Source organism: Zea mays, chromosome 10 (genome assembly GCF_902167145.1).
Source record: "Zea mays cultivar B73 chromosome 10, Zm-B73-REFERENCE-NAM-5.0, whole genome shotgun sequence".
NCBI classification, from domain to species: domain Eukaryota; kingdom Viridiplantae; phylum Streptophyta; class Magnoliopsida; order Poales; family Poaceae; genus Zea; species Zea mays.
Genome location: NC_050105.1, coordinates 150,121,863 through 150,137,443, shown reverse-complemented (window position 1 = coordinate 150,137,443; position 15,581 = coordinate 150,121,863). Strand labels below are relative to the sequence as shown.

At 50.6% G+C, this 15,581-nt stretch overlaps 3 protein-coding genes across 3 annotated transcripts; 2 read left to right on the top strand and 1 right to left on the bottom strand.

The window, feature by feature from the left end:
- Nucleotides 1–2,801: 2,801 nt before the first annotated feature.
- Nucleotides 2,802–4,154, top strand: LOC100275789 (uncharacterized). The gene has a single exon (NM_001149788.2). It carries the CDS (start codon nucleotides 2,930–2,932, stop codon nucleotides 3,857–3,859), a length of 930 nt encoding a protein of 309 aa, NP_001143260.1. The 5' UTR covers nucleotides 2,802–2,929; the 3' UTR covers nucleotides 3,860–4,154.
- Nucleotides 4,155–9,968: 5,814 nt separating this feature from the next.
- Nucleotides 9,969–10,989, top strand: LOC100285354 (uncharacterized). The gene is made up of 2 exons (NM_001413710.1): nucleotides 9,969–10,243; nucleotides 10,365–10,989. The coding sequence occupies exons 1-2, from the start codon at nucleotides 10,054–10,056 to the stop codon at nucleotides 10,688–10,690; spliced, it is 516 nt and encodes a 171-aa protein (NP_001400639.1). The 5' UTR covers nucleotides 9,969–10,053; the 3' UTR covers nucleotides 10,691–10,989.
- A 2,291-nt stretch (nucleotides 10,990–13,280) lies between these two features.
- Nucleotides 13,281–14,485, bottom strand: LOC541624 (cytokinin response regulator 2). The gene is made up of 2 exons (NM_001111379.2): nucleotides 14,011–14,485; nucleotides 13,281–13,899 (listed from the first exon to the last, which is right to left on the bottom strand). Exons 1-2 carry the CDS (start codon nucleotides 14,201–14,203, stop codon nucleotides 13,613–13,615), a joined length of 480 nt encoding a protein of 159 aa, NP_001104849.2. The 5' UTR covers nucleotides 14,204–14,485; the 3' UTR covers nucleotides 13,281–13,612.
- Nucleotides 14,486–15,581: the final 1,096 nt, after the last annotated feature.

Here is a 15,581-nt window from a genome sequence, read left to right as displayed (position 1 = left end):
AGAAACCTCGGTCACCTGCTAAAACAAAACGGGTAAACAAAATGGCTCGAAAGGCGACACAACAAGCATCGCCTATTCATCCTATGAGACCAAGGTACTTTCCACCCGTTTACTCATCATCGGTATATTATCCTGTTCACACATGGAATGGTACGATGATGAATCCATGGTATATGTATAGTCCCTTTGTCTATCCAGGCTGGGGGGCACCTTCATTCTATTCCTTTTGATCCATTGATCAAACGGTCATGGCCGAGAAAGATAAAATCCGAAACGGTCTTTATATTTGTGCTTTATTGAATGATCTCCATATTGAAAAGCCGGTGACTTACATCAGGTTTAGTTCATATGCTTTTGGTTCGTCAACCTTCACCAAAAGGCAGGGGGGCATATGTTGGAGACCAAAAAGAGCAGCGCGGACAGTCCGGCCCTGAGGCCGGACGGTCCGCGGTCCGGACAGTCCGCAGTGATGGCGCGGACGGTCCGCGCGTGCGCAGAGTCAGTTAGGGTTCCTAGTTTCTCGCGGGATTTGTTACCTAAAACCGCGGGATTAACTCGGAAATCAGTTGGAAGCGGATCCAGACCTCCCCCTTTATATAGATGAAGGGCTACGACCGATTGAACCCCCAACAATCGAACAAATCAAGTCTATTTCTCGTTTTTACCTTACGCATTAGGAATAGTTCTAGTCTAGTTCTAGTTTAGCCTCTCAATCTCCAAATTCTTCGCCTCTCTTCGACTCTACGTCGATTAGAGGAGTCTAGGTCGGCCTGCCGAGCCTAGACAATACCTAGGATCTCTCCTCCCCGACGGGGTCCCTCCCGGGAGCGAGATCTAGGCGCCGCCGGCGACCTTCGCCACCCCCTGCGCACGCGCGGACCGTTCGGCCTGTAGGCGCGGACCGTCCGGCCGTCAGGCAGGGAACCTTTGCCCCTGCTCCAGGTCGCGGACCGTCCGGTCCCTGGTCGCGGACCGTCCGCGCCTGTGCAGAGAGCACCGCCGCCGGTTCTTGTTGAATGTTTGGCGCCCGAAAAAGGTGTCAACAATGTGATTGATTAAGAGAGAAGATAATGAAGCAATCGAGAACGTTGGTTTTAATGGTGCAATTTGGATACGGATAATTTGTTGTGTGCACTTAGTGATGTTTTAACTGGTGGATTATATAGATGTATAGATATAAATAGATGTATGTCCTTCAACCAAACATAATAAAACAACTAAACAAGGTGGATCCTTGTTTAGAGATAGGGAAACTAGTTTCTTTTTTTCGTGTGTGTGTGGGGTGGGGACTGGGGAGGGGCATCACGTGGATTGGCTTAATCACGTGTAAGATTGTGAGAATATTTTTAGCATGCTATATTTGTTATAAAAAATGTAAAGGGGGGGAAACGCTAGGTGTTCTGATTGTGATGTTCGGATGATTGACTGCCGGGCCGTGTGATGCGGTGTGCAGAAAGAAAGCTTGGATAACGTCGCTGAAACACACACGCGTTGTCGGCTGCCCATTGTGATGCTCGGCAATCTGCAGAACCATTTGTTGCCATAATCCCCGAGGGCATTTTTGTGTGAACTTGCTGTGCGTCAGTGTGTGTGTGTGTGTTTATTTGTGAGGTTGCCGTAGATCAAGGTTGCACAGGACATGTGTGCCCTTGATGGCCTAGTGGCCCCCTTGATTCCAGGCTTTTGCAGTCAGTCGTTCGTCCTCGTTGTCCATGTGTTCTATTGTTGTGTCATTGTGTGCAGCTCAAGCATCGCCCCAGGCCAGTCAGTCAAAGTCGATGTGCGGGCGACGAACGACGAACGAGGCCGAGGCCGGAGCCGGCGCCCCACGTTTTGGTCCTGGCTCCCACAGCTTCCGATGCGTGGCGGTAAAGCCAAGCATGCATGCATGCGTCGACCTGGACTAGCTAGGCAACCATCGCTTGCTGTCCTCTAGCTAACGAGAGGTCCGAAATACAGACTGATTGTAATTGCGAAGGCTATTAGAGTCACGTACATTTTATTTATACTGAAATCTCTATGGAGTGATATAAAGAAGTTTCTGGAAGTTTCTTTGGTTGATTGGTTCCTTCCTTGATGAGAATGAGATGCACAGCAGGTGACGGGGGTGAGGTGTCGTCCGTACCAAGTACCAACCACTCCCCCCGCTCCTCATCCTCCTCCTCCGGTCCTGTAGTGTACCTCATTTCGGTACGCACCAGTTGGCATTCCACGGCAGTGCAAGAACGTCCAGCTTGGACCGTACAGTGGAGGAGTGCAAGCCTCACATTGCACTGAAAAACCTGGCAGTAGCGTTGAGCGTCTGTGTCTGCCTGCAGACCGGGTGAGAAGTCAGTGATCAGACTGATTCAGATCTCATCCACGCACGTGAATGCGGATACTCCTGCTTCTGCTATGTGACTATGTGAGTCGGGTAAAGGAACATCGTTGTTGGTTTGCAAGGTCGGCAAACTTTTCCAGCTTTTTCTCCCTTTTTCTTCTTCTTCTGCTGCTGCTAATCGACAAGGACAGACAAGCTTTTCCAGTTCACTTCTTGTATTTCCGAAGAAAAGAGACGATATAAATAAAATAAAATAAATAATCGGACAAAAAAAGGAGGGAAGCGTCAAGGCGCGGGAGCCCAACGTCCCGCGGTCTTACGCGACGGCGGGCCCAGTGGCCCACGCAGCGACCATCCGCTTCCCGGAAATGCATCCTTGCGGCGGGGACAGAAGCGTCCCCACGTCGCGTCGCGCACGCCGTACTGCCCGCCAGCCCGCCCGACCCTTTTCACAGCCCCGACGCAACCGCTTCGCCGTCCTGCCCGGCTGCCCGCCTCCCTCCCTCCCTCTATATCCTCCCCTCCGCCACCGCCCCCCCTCTCTCTCCTCAGCTCACCAGACGCCGCCGCCGCGAACGACGAATCCTCAGCCTCCCAGTCCCAGCCCAGATGTTCCTCGCCGACAAGTACAGGTCGCTGCTGCCCTCCTCCCACCAGCAGCCCCACTCCAAGCCCAGCCGCCGCCGCCAGCAGCAGCAGCAGCTGCTGCAGCAGGAGGGGGAGGCGGACCGGTTCGGCGCGGCGCGCCTCGGGAGCCTGCTTCCTTTGCCGGCCTCCCCGCTCGCGGCGCTCGCGCGGGTGGCCGACGTCCTCGCGCTCACGCTCGCCGACGCGGGCCCCGCGCTCGCCGGCGCCGACCCTGCCGTCGCCGCCCACCTCGACGCGGGCGTCGCGCTCCTCGACGCCTGCAACGCCATATCCGCGGGCCTCGACCGCCTCCGCAGGCGCCTCCTCCTCGCGCGCCTCGCGCTCCACCTCGTCCTCTCCCCCTCCCCCTCCGGGGGGCGAGCACGCGCGCGCGCGGCGCTCGCGGACCGCGGCGACCACCCGGCGCCGTCCCCGCTCCCTTCGCTCCCGTTCGAGCAGCCCCGCGGGCGGCTCTCGGCCGCCGCGCGCGTCCTCGCCGCCGTGGACGCCATCTCCTCGCTCGCGGCAGCGGCCGCGGCCGCCGTCCTCGTCGGAGGACCCGTCACTTTCCCCCGGGTATCCGGCGGCGTCGGCGACCTCCCCTGGGCGGAGCCGTTCAACGCGGTGTCCGGCCAGCTCGCGGCGCTCGGCGACGGCGAGGTGGCATCGTTAGACGAGGCCGTCCGGAGGCTCGCGTCGGCGCTGGACGCCTCCGGCGAGGGTGCTGCCGACGACGAGGCGGCCGTGCGCGCTGCGGCGCAGGAGGCGGAGAGGCGCGCCGAGGAGGTCGCGCCGCTGCTGGACCACCTGTCTGACGCCGTCGGCGGCGTGTTCCGCGCCGCGCTGGGCCTCCGCAACGCCGAGGTGGACTCCTTCATGGTGGGACCCGCGGGTAAGCCGTGTAGCACATAACCGTCGCTTCGTGTGGACTACTCGTAGCTGTCTGTCTGTATAGTGTATACAGTAGTGTACTGTGATAGGGGTACTGCTACAGCTCAGTGGAGAGTTGAGTCGTGCAGTGGATCAGTGGAAATCATGTATGTTAGTGTCAACGACGAGGATGAGGCCACAGATCATACATGCACTAGTTGCATCATCTTGGGTACGTGGCATCCTGTGCTGTACGGGAAGGGGAGAACGTTGCAATCTGGCCGTGCAGTTTCGCGGCACGTAACAACAACAGTATGTGTGTATAATTTGTGGAGAAGTGAGTTGCACTTCCCTTTTCCTCTCCATCCATTTCTCGTCAGCTCATCAGCTGGGCTGGGACAGAGAGAACCGCGTTTGCACTTTGCTGCGGCTCCTCGTTCGGATCCCAGGCAACGCGAGGGGCACCGGCAACCGAAGAATTGCGTTGCGTGCGATCGGACGCAACCCGCACGCACGCCAAAAATGTCAGCCTCGAGGCACACGACGACGCCGGCCGGCACGGAGGCAGACCCGCAGACGGCTCTCTGCCAGAAAGGCGTCCGCCGCGCGCGCGAGGTCTTCACGTCACCCACACAGGTCAAGTGCCCCGCCGCGCTGCCGAACATGCGGTGGCCGCAGCCGTTACGCAAGCCTGCAAGAGCGCGCGCGCACGGGAGAATACTATTTCTCAAAAAATAACATAACTGTTCAAAACAACGTTTTATAATACCACGTTTTATTTTACGCCATAACATAACTGTACTATATTTTATATTAGTCCAATCTAACATATGTTTGAAAACAAATTATTTCAGTTATAGTACAGGTGAAGACTGCCTGCAAACCAAAACATTGTTCCACACCAAAGTTTTTTTTACCCAAAAATACCATGGTATTGGTAAAACCATGATTTAAAATTCAAAGTTTTTAGATATGCTTTTAAACACATTTTTGTCTAAAATATCATGATATTATCTTGACTAAGAAAAATACTGTGTAGAACCTATCTTTGGTTCGGCGTTTTATTTTCATGTCCGTCAACGGTTCACAGTTATTTCGGATCCCGTTGTTCACTGTTTGGTTGGGTGAATCCGCAATCAATCAAATGTCATCGCATCCCAGCCTACCCAACGTCTTTCCTACTCCTAAACTCATGTTATTTTGATCGCTCAGCGGCGCAACGATAAGGACATGAATACCCCATAAGCTCCATCATTTTACATTATTGTGACCTAATTTACCATGTTTCTGTAAAACACATGTTAGTCATAATAATATCATGCCACACACTGCAACCCTTTCTCCACTCTCTGCCCAAAGTAGGATACCCGATGCTTCATCGAACATGTATGATGTCTTATGACCTTCTTTACATGTTGCAATCCTCTCTAAGTAGCATGTCCGAATCCATATCCAATGCTCCACTAGTACATAGCTTGTATACTATGCACACCTGCATGTTTGATGCCCTTATTTGACACAGTGTTGTGTTGTTCGGTGTAATGTCCAATGTGGCACTAGTTATGTCTGGTGCTCTCGGGTGGCATGCATTCCCATTCATTTCACTACACCAAAATAGTGAACTTCCTAGAGCCTAAACCCTAGGAAGTTAGCACTAAACTCTAGGAAGTTAGCTAAACTCTCGGAAGTTAAGCCATCCCGTCGGAAGTTTGGCTCTCGGGAATTTTTTATCGGAAGTTAGCTTAACTTTCTAGAGCCCTCTAGGAAGTTAGCTAACTTCCTACAGCCAGCGGTGCCTCTCGGAAGTTAGTAGGTTCACGCCGTCAGCGCCGTCAGCTGGCTAACTTTCTACAGCTTACTGTAGCCCCTAGGAAGTTAGCTGGCTAGCTTCCTACAGCTTTACTGTAGCCCCTAGGAAGTTAGCTGGCCAGCTAACTTCCTACGGCCTAGTTGGCCTCTAGGAAGTTAATTTGACCAGCATTACAAATGTTGTTTATTTTCATTATATACCACATTCCACAACATAACAAATATATTAACAGCTATAGCACAACATATTTTCACATAAAATATCTCACACACAATCACATAACAATATTTAAATCCATAGTCTCATCTATTACATCACAAAAGTCTCATCCATATTCATAAGACACATCTCATCCAATCATAATAAGAGACAATATCTCATATATAGTCATAATAATAGTCTCAAGTATCACAACACATAACATGGAAGCTCACGATCGCCGATCACCATCGGGATACAGTGACGAGTGATGGTCGATACCTCCACTAGCGAAGAGGGCTTCGACAAAGTCTAACCTGTCTTCTCGTTCCTGCGTCGGTAAGGTAGCTGGAGGGGTCTAATATACATGTACAAATGACATTTGCTGAGTTACACCACAATATAACTAACAACAAGTAAATGATGATGAATTTGCATACCTGATGTTCGGTAGGTGGAGATGTAGGTGTAGGCGGAGGTGAAGCCTAAGGATAATGTAACAGAGGTGTGGTGGTGGTGGGGGGGGCACCGAGACGTGTAACCCTTGGGCCTGTGCTAGTTGCTACAAAATTGTCAAACTCATTCACATCAACGTTTTAAATCAATACATATCCTAAAGTGAAAGCTATTATCTTTTAAACTTACTTGTATGAGTGATTATTGTTGTTGAATCTGTGTAGTATTCACGTTGCGCAGCTTGTTGCCTCAAGTAATCCTGATGTCGCCTAAGTTCTTCTCGCAGTTGCTCCACTTCTGCTAGATCTTGAGTGGAGCAACGGGAGCTACAAGTAGCAGACCTCGACGAACCTCCTCACAAGATCCTTGGCGCCTTCGGAGACGCTGGACCATGGCTCCGACTCAAAGTCGAGCCTCCCATGCAAAACCTCTTCGAATATGCCCTGCTCGTTCTCTGCTCGACGAACAAGTGAACAAGTGTGCATGGTTAGTACAAGAGATCGGCCATGGAATTTTACATGATAATGCCGGTAAATTGAGTAGCAGATACCATTTTATCTGTAACTTACTGAAACAGGGTCATCAAACAGCACTGACGATTCAAACATGTAAATCACTGAATAGTAACTGCTTTGGTAGATACTGAGAAGCATTGCATTGCATCACATAATGCTGATATTGTTGACCAAACGTTGATGCGATGAGAGAACATAACTAAATCTGGATCAAGTCAAAGGGGGGAACAAGGTACAAAAAATACAAATTCGCGTCGACATGTAAGGATTTTATTTTTATTTTTTTGAATGAATGGAACTCACCAGGGTGAAAGAAAATGGAGAGACCAAAATCGATGGTCTTCAGTGCGGCCTCCTCCCTCTGGTCAGCGAAGAGGAAATTCTTCGGCTTGAGGTCCCGGTGCATGACGCCCATGGAGTGGCATGCCTCAACGACGCCGACGATGACCCTGGCGAGCTCGGCGGCCTTCCTCTCGGTGTAGTGGCCTTTCTGCACAATCCTGTCGAACAGTTCGCCGCCGCCGCCGAGCTCCATGACGAGGTGCACATACTGATGGTAGAGATTATGATGTGCTCAAAACTTTACATGGTGCTTACTGCTAAGCGTTCAGTATTATCTATCCTCCAGAATGATATATGAAACAAACTGTTTATAGCCTGTCGCCCTGTTCAATTTTAAGGAGTTACAGGCCAAAGCAGAAAATCGCACCTGAATACCATCAGACAAATTCATAGATGAAAGCATCAGAACAACATCTTGGCTAAAATTTATCTCCAACCTCTATCGCTTAGGAGCAATCTTGAGAAACACAAACCAATTAATTGTGGTATAAAATGCAGTGTGTTGTTTGCACCATAAAGAAAATAATGTTCAATTTTTGAGTGACAAAAATGACTGCTATATAAAATTCAAACTTGCTGAATTACTCTGATCGCCGAATGGGCATGCATCAAAAGGCCATTGGTCATTAAACACCTATAATTAGTCAGAGCTACAGACTTAACCGACATACAGGTAAAATAAGTTTGATCTATGCAGTCTCTGGGAAAACACATTCTCATATCTGCATTTTATAAAACATGGAAAAATGTTCTGGATTTCATGATCAAAAACTCTACGCCAATTAAATGTAGAACATCCAAGTATTGCAAAAAAAATGAGCATGAATTTACACACCTCAATCACACGGCCAACTATGATATCACCAACCTCCGGCTTGTATCTGAGGGGGGTCAAAGAGAACAAAATGGGCTAAGTTCTTTTTCTTGTGAGTTAATTTTTGTAAAATAAAAACATTAAGTGTGGGGAATAAGATCAAGTAAACCACACTACTTTAGCGCCAACAAATATAGGCTTTGTAATATTATTCACCAAACATACGAATCCAGAAAAAACAACCTAGATTTTGCAGGCTAAATATCAACCAAACACTAAATTCAGCATAACAAGTTCACAACACAATTCAGTGTATTTGACCGACTGATAAAAATCCAGGACCAAATTCCTCCACAGTTTGCAGAGGAATAGGTACGGTATTGGAGAGTAACAGAGCAGAGCCACGCGCGAAGAGTTCGGACGTAGACCAGCTTGTTGACCCGCTCCACCACCCCACAGAGCATCGCAACCACCTCCATGTCCTGGTCCGACGTCCCATGCCCCTGCGCCACGAGCACCCACCCATCGGCTGCTCACGGATGGACAGGAAGGGGAAGAAAGAAACAGAGAGAGAGAGAGGGAGGCTCTTTACTTGAGGATGTTGTCCTCTTGATTGGCGGCAATGGTGTTCGCGACGGTGACGGTGGCGTGGGCGGTGAGGGCGGCTGGCGGCTGGCGGGGCCGGAGGCGTGCCTAGGCGGGGGCGGCCGCGGTGGATGGAGCCGAGGGCGGTGGCGTCCGCGGTGGACGGGGCCGGGCCAGGGGCGTCCGCAGCGGACGAGGGCGGTCGTGGCGGGGCGGCTGGTGGCGTGGGCGGCTGGCGGGGGGCGGCTCCATGGAAGAGACAAAGGCGAGAGAGATGGGGTTGAGAAATGTGAGAGAAGAGATAAGGTTGAGGAGAGGTTTAAAATAAAAAATAACTTCCTAGAGTAAAGTCGTAGGAAGTTACGTAACTTCCTAGAGTTTGTACATTTACTCTAGGAAGTTAACTAACTTCCTAGAGCCGACCGTAGGAAGTTATCTTTTCGTTTGAGTGGTCAAAAGCTGAAATCTAACTTCCTAGAGCTGGCCGTAGGAAGTTAGCTTTTCGTTTGACTAGTCAACAGCAAAAACCTAACTTCCTAAAAGAGGCCGTAGGAAGTTAGCTGGGCAGCTAACTTCTTAGAGCCAGCCGTAGGAAGTTAGCTTTTCTTTTGACTGGTCAATAGTTGAAACCTAACTTCCTAGAGCAGGCCATAGGAAGTTAGCTAACTGCCTACAGTTTTTTAACTTCTGACAGCTTTTATAAAAGACCGTAGGAAGTTATGTTTATTTCCTAGAGCTATCAGTTGCCTCTCGGAAGTTATTTATTTCCTACGTTTTGTTACAAAAGCTGTAGAAAGTTAAAAAACCGTAGGAAGTGTATGATTTTGGTGTAGTGTTTCTTCTATCATGTGTTTTGGAATCTTGCATGTGTTTAATGGGTCTTCAACATGTCTCACTCGAGGTGTTGATAGTCTGTATCATCACTTTGCTATAGTACAAGTCCGCTTGTGTATGTTTTGAACTATATTGAAATACCAGTAAATAATGTTAGTCTAAATGATTACGTTATTCTTGAATCATCAAAAATCTTATTTTCAAAGGCCTCGGTCTATGGCTACCCTTAGGAATGGGTTGAAGTACACCGAAGCTTGGACATTTAGGAGCTAAAAGTGCCGCGCAGACCGTTCCATCATGCTGATCGCTGAGTATCTTGATGTGGTATCTGACGTTCTCTCGGGCTATCCGCCAGAACAAGCAAGAACTCATCAACCCACAATTCACAAGTTTCTAAATATCTTTTAACTAACTTACCAGTTCATAAAATCTTGCAGATAAAACAGGCCCATAGCATGCGCACAGAGAAGCCCAGCAACGGGCCGGCCCGCAACCGCGAGCTCCGCACGCTTGGTCAACACAAGAGCATGCGAACCGTCCTGCGACTGCGAGGCGGTCTCGACGACCGATCCCCCCTCCCTCTCCGCGAGACCACCACCTGGCTCGTTCCCTCCCCGCTATTAATAATTCTCTCCTCCTTTCGCCCTGCGGCTTCGCTGCTGATCCGAAGAGCTAGCGCGCGATGGCCAACAACCTCCTCCGTCCGCTCGCGCTCCTCCTGGCCGTCCTCGGCTGCGCGCTGTGTCCCCGCGCCGATGCCACCGCGTTCGAGGTCGGCGGCGACGACGGGTGGGTCGTGCCGCCGGCCAGCGACGGCGGCAGGTACAACCAGTGGGCGTCCAAGAACCGCTTCCTCGTCGGCGACGTCGTCCGTAAGAGAGAGAGAGAGAGAGACCCATTCCGACCCCAACCCCATCCTTTCGTTCGTTCGTTCGTTCCTTCCTTCTCGATCGCCGCCAACTCATGCATGGTCCGCCAACTCAACTCGTGCAGACTTCAAGTACAGCGAGGACTCGGTGCTGGTGGTGACGGAGGCCGACTACGACAGCTGCCGCGCGTCGCACCCCGTCTTCTTCTCCAACAACGGAGACACGGAGGTGACGCTGGACCGCCCGGGCCCCGTCTACTTCATCAGCGGCGAGACCGGCCACTGCGAGCGCGGCCAGCGGATGGTCGTCAGGGTCGCCGGCCAGGGCGCGCCCCCGCCGGCGCCTCCCAGCCCGCCGGCCCCAACCGGCGGCAGCGCCGCGCCAGGCACCACCAGCGGCGCCATCGCGGCACTGGCCATGGCGTTGCTGGCCATCGCCATCGGCGTCTGAGTGATCACTCACTCGCGGGGGCGAGTTTGCGATTAATGGCGCTCTCCATTGTTTGCGATTAGGCGCGCGTGTCTTTCGTAGATGAAATGAAATTAGTGGTGAGAATGAGAAGATTGCGAGAAGAGTTTTTGTTTTGTTTTATTTAATTTTTGGATTTTGCACCCCCCCCCCCCCCCCCCCCCACCCAAAAAAACCGTATTGTTTCGATGTACGTATTTTCGGCGCGTACACATGTGACGACATGATGGCAAAAGTATTATGCCCGGCGTTTCGAATTTGTAGGGCATTTAAACTTTCACAAGCCCTTTGCGTGTCACGTCCTGCAGCACAGCTCTTGGGGGTGCCAGAACATGGACCGGACCGGACCAAGGTATTCCAGTGGGCTGCTTTGCCACATTCTGCAGCCTGGTGGAAACCGTATGCTCCGTGGCAGCAGCAATTGCGGGGCCCAGGCCCAGCGTGCCAATAAAAGGATGGGGGTAGATGCAGTCATTTAAGACTGGATCACGCAAAAGAAATCAGGATCAGTATTCGTTCTTCGGGGCAGATTCTGCTCAATCCAAGACAAGGTAGGGGGAGGGGCTTATCTCACTTCTCTGGAAGACTTGATGAGCTCAGACAGAGCAAGACCAGATGCGTGCTTTGTTCTTCGTTTCGAAGTGAGTGACCCTCACGTGATTCATCAGATCTTATCTTCCGTGCCTACCTTGAAACGAAAGAGATACACGTGCCTTACCTCTCCCTCCCTGGTTGTTTGGCTGGTGCATGTGCATACCAGACGGACGGGACGGGCAACAGAGCCGTGCGTGCCATTCTCCTGTTCCAGTTCCCGTGCGAACAATCTGCTTTTTTCCCGGCGCGGATCGGATCTGCCTGCCTTGAAGACTGTGACGGAGAAAGCAAGCAGCAGTGCTCTGCACGTCAGACGCATCCTGGCATCCAGACGCGTGTTGCTTGTTCAGGATGGCATGAGCGCAGTGCACCCCGATCGGGCGTGGTCACTCAGACTAGACTCGAAGTTCGGTTCTTCGGTTCAGTTCGGTTTTTCGGTTTTTTAAAAATTCGATTCTTAAAAAATTAAAACCAAAATAACAAGATAAAGAAACCATAATCGACTAGTTCGGTTCTCGATTTTTCGGTTCGGTTTCTCGATTATAACCGAAATATAACATCCACTCTAAAATTTTGAATAATGACAACTTTTGTGAGAAATTTCAGCAACATCTCACTACAAACAACCACAAGTGCACAATGACCATAATTTCATAGACAATACATAAATTATTAGAGGTTCAACATAAGTCGATAAAACAACATCCGAAGTTAAAAACACATGTAACAAATTGAATCTAATACTTTTAGATTTTTCGGTTCTTTCGATTCTTTGGAGTGCAGAATCGAAAATATCTCATTTATTTCGGTTCTCAAAAACCAGAACCAAATTTCATAACAGTTCCTTCGGTTCGGTCGGTTCGGTTTCGATTCTCGGTTCGGTTAGTTTGGTTTCGGTTCTCGGTTCGGTTCCTCTGTTCCGGTTCTTTTTGCCGAGGCCTAACTTAGACTACCCGGAGAAAACGCCGGCACCGGACAAGCTGACCGTTTCTGTCTTCCACGGCCCCCCGGCACATAGGTCGTCTCTAATCTCTATAAAGTCAGAAATAATGTTTTGTCTTACCAAAAAAGAAAGACGATTTGTTCGACAAAGGTTCCACGAGATGGTCATCATAAGCAAGAAGGTTGTTTCTTATGAAGAAGGGGGGAAAATCAAACTCTAATACATAAAATTAAGCTATATAGGGATCGGAACAGTCTTTTGTATTCTTTTTTCAAATGAAAAAGTGGATTTCGTTGAAGTAAATATAAAGACGGAACATGAGTCATTTGGTTCTCTTCCATGCATCAGTCAATGTGTAGAGAACGCAGATGCGCGGACTTTTCCTTTCATCGACGAAGCGAACGCACAGCACAGGGACACCAGCTTAGCTTTGACGTCGTCTTCTAGGAAAGGAGAAATTGAAGATCGATGAAGATCCGGGGCCGTGCGACGCCAAAAAAAAACCTGCTGTAGTAGCATCTGGTGGCGTGTGCGTACCGATGGGTTTCGTCGCGGATCCTCTGGCGATCCGATCCTGCAGCTTCTGGGCACCACCCACCAACAGGACAGAACAGGACAGGGTCCCTCCTGCACAATCTGCTGCGTCCAGTCCAGGTAAGCAAATCCTTCAACAGATCCTTCCGCTGTCATATCCTCCCGAGTGGGGCCGTGGACTTTTCTTTTCGTTTGGCCTCTCCCCCTCTCTATTTATTTATTTACTATTAGGTTTTATTTGCAATTTGCACACCGTACTCGCATTATGCAACAGCAGCTGACCACCTAAATAATATATACTACTCCATCATATGTTTTGCCGATACGATACGATACGCACAGCGCTAAGAGAGGAATAACAATCTCTTTCCGATCTGATTCGCACAGCCTACTACCTGTCGTCGTTCTTGCTATGCAACGGCAGCTAAGAGCGGAACTGAAACTGATGTTACGAAGAGACAAGATCACAAGATAAAGAAAAGAAGCAATAAGGCTCTGATCTTGGAATTGTTAACAGGTCTTGTTTTCTTCATGTCTGGGGGGCATATTTTTGCAGCCTCAGGCACGGAGGGAGGGGAAACGAAGAAGAACATCCGTGAATGCCCCCAACGACTCCCCTTCCTAACAACAACAACAACCTGGATCCTAAAACTAAGTTAGCTTCTTGTTTCAGTCGACGGCAGCGGCTGCGGCGGCGGCGGCGGCAGATCTATGTCCAAGAAGAAAGAAAGAAAAGAACGAACGAACGAACGAACACACAAAAAATTGGATCCTAACAACTCCTCTAATTAAGTCAGAGCGCGCAACCAGATCCTCCATCCTTGCGCGGGCGGTCACCGGATCCGGCTGCAGAGGCGGGAGACGTCGGCGGGGCGGACGGGCTTGAGGAGGAAGTCCTCGGCGCCCTCCTCCAGGCACCGGCTGATGCGGGTGGGCACGTTCTCCGACGACATGATCACCACGGGGATCGCCCGCAGCGCCGACGACTCCTTCACGTGCTTGAGCAGCTCGTACCCGGTCATCCCGGGCATCCAGTAGTCCGTGATGATCATGTTCACGTCGGGGACCAGCCCCAGCGCCAGCAGCTCCAGCGCGCGCGTCGCCGAGTCCACGGTCGTCACTGCACACGTAAAATCCAAGGAGGTTAGCTGCATGGTTCAAATAAAACGAGCTGCTGCGCGGGCGCGGACAGCCAAGGCAGGCACCGCTTCTTCCTCTGCTCGGTGCTCACCTCTGTACTTGGAGCTGCGCAGGATCTTGGCGATCACCGCGCGGTCCACGGAGCTGTCGTCCACCGCCAGCACGTGCTTCTCCTCCAGCTCCAGCTCCAGATCCAGATCCACCGCGTCGACCGGCGGTGCCACCGCCTTCCGGTCGCCGGCCTCCGGCGCCACGGACGGAGTAGCAGTGGCAGCAGCAGCCATTGCAGTTTGCAAGAGACAAACAATCCAACCGAATCTTCTTCTTGCGCCGGGAGGGAAGCGATGCGGTTGCGGACGCGGAGATCTCTTCTCCTTCTCTTGCGAGTGTGGATGTATGTACTAAGCAGGAGCAGACGGGCGGTTGCGGCGATGAAGTCGGAGGCGCGGGCGGGCGTGTATATATACACAGGTGCAGTGCAGGGGAGGAGTCAGTCAGTCAGGAGGAGACTCGGCACGGCACGGCAGCAGCGGGTAGCTAGCAAGCAGGGATGGTGGTGGTGGCGGGGCAAATCTCAGAGGGGATCCGAGGCGCGCGGATCGAGTATAGGACGGCACGGCACGCGGGCCAGGCCGATCCGGGGCGCGGATCCGCGGGGGGGCCCATGCGGCGGGGCCCGCGCGGCGATACGCAAGGGATTTCCCTGCCTCGCCTCTCGCTGTCACCGCCCGCCCACCCACGTACGCGCGCCTTCTTTTGGCCCCCTGGTATTTGCATCTTCGGATTCTGGCCAGATTTGCGTTGCGTGCGCATCCCTGTGAGTTGGTGCCGCTTCGCCTTTTGCACGCCGCCGAGCGACCCTTTCTAGGTGAGCAAGGCAGCTAGCTAGCTGTTCGCAAATCTCCTCGGATTTCCACGATATTTCTACTTTATATTCGAGACAAATCTCCTCGGATGTACAAAACAAATTCTTCAAGGCAAATCTCCTCGGATTTCTAAAACAATTCTTCTTTATATTCAAGTACGCATCCGGATATGCTTTGTTTGGATACGGTCATACTCATGCGGACAAGTTGTTTGAGTTTTTTTTCCTTTTTTTGTTGCTGTCGTTTTGTTCATTTACAACGACAACAAATAGAGGTGGGTATGATCGGATCAATTTCAAAGTGACAGTAGTGGGATATGGGGTTTAAGTACACAAATACGACACAATGTCGTGATCGAACTCTTAGGACTTGTTTAGTTAGAAATAGATCGGTAGAGATTAGAAACATGTTTGGAAGAACAAAAAGATATTTTCGCTCATTTAATCCCCTACGATCCCAAAGGATGTCCTAAGGGAAAAATAAATTAATTTCTCCCATCAATCCCTCTTGACCCTTCCAAACTTCTTCTAACCAAACAAGTAATTGGTTCTAACACAACCTTGCTCAAGCAATAAACTTTGTGGGGGTTATAGCAGGTCTCACCTCTCTCCAATAGTTATGTACATTTAGCGCCTTAAATTATAGATTTAAGAAGTTGCTAAACACTTTAAGGAGTAGAAAAATGTATGTGCTCTAACAGTTCCCTATTTATTGATTGCGAATTTTGAAAGTTGTCTATGACAACATAAAATAAACGAGCATGCTTTCTATTTTTAACTGAGCCGACAGTAGAAAT

Coding starts and splice junctions, on each gene's coding strand:
- LOC100275789 (NM_001149788.2), top strand. CDS start 2,930: ATGTTCCTCGCCGACAAGTACAGGTCGCTGCTGCCCTCCTCCCACCAG.
- LOC100285354 (NM_001413710.1), top strand. CDS start 10,054: ATGGCCAACAACCTCCTCCGTCCGCTCGCGCTCCTCCTGGCCGTCCTC. Junction 10,244..10,364: donor CCTCGTCGGCGACGTCGTCC/GTAAGAGAGAGA, acceptor CAACTCGTGCAG/ACTTCAAGTACAGCGAGGAC.
- LOC541624 (NM_001111379.2), bottom strand. CDS start 14,203: ATGGCTGCTGCTGCCACTGCTACTCCGTCCGTGGCGCCGGAGGCCGGC. Junction 13,900..14,010: donor GCGCAGCTCCAAGTACAGAG/GTGAGCACCGAG, acceptor TTACGTGTGCAG/TGACGACCGTGGACTCGGCG.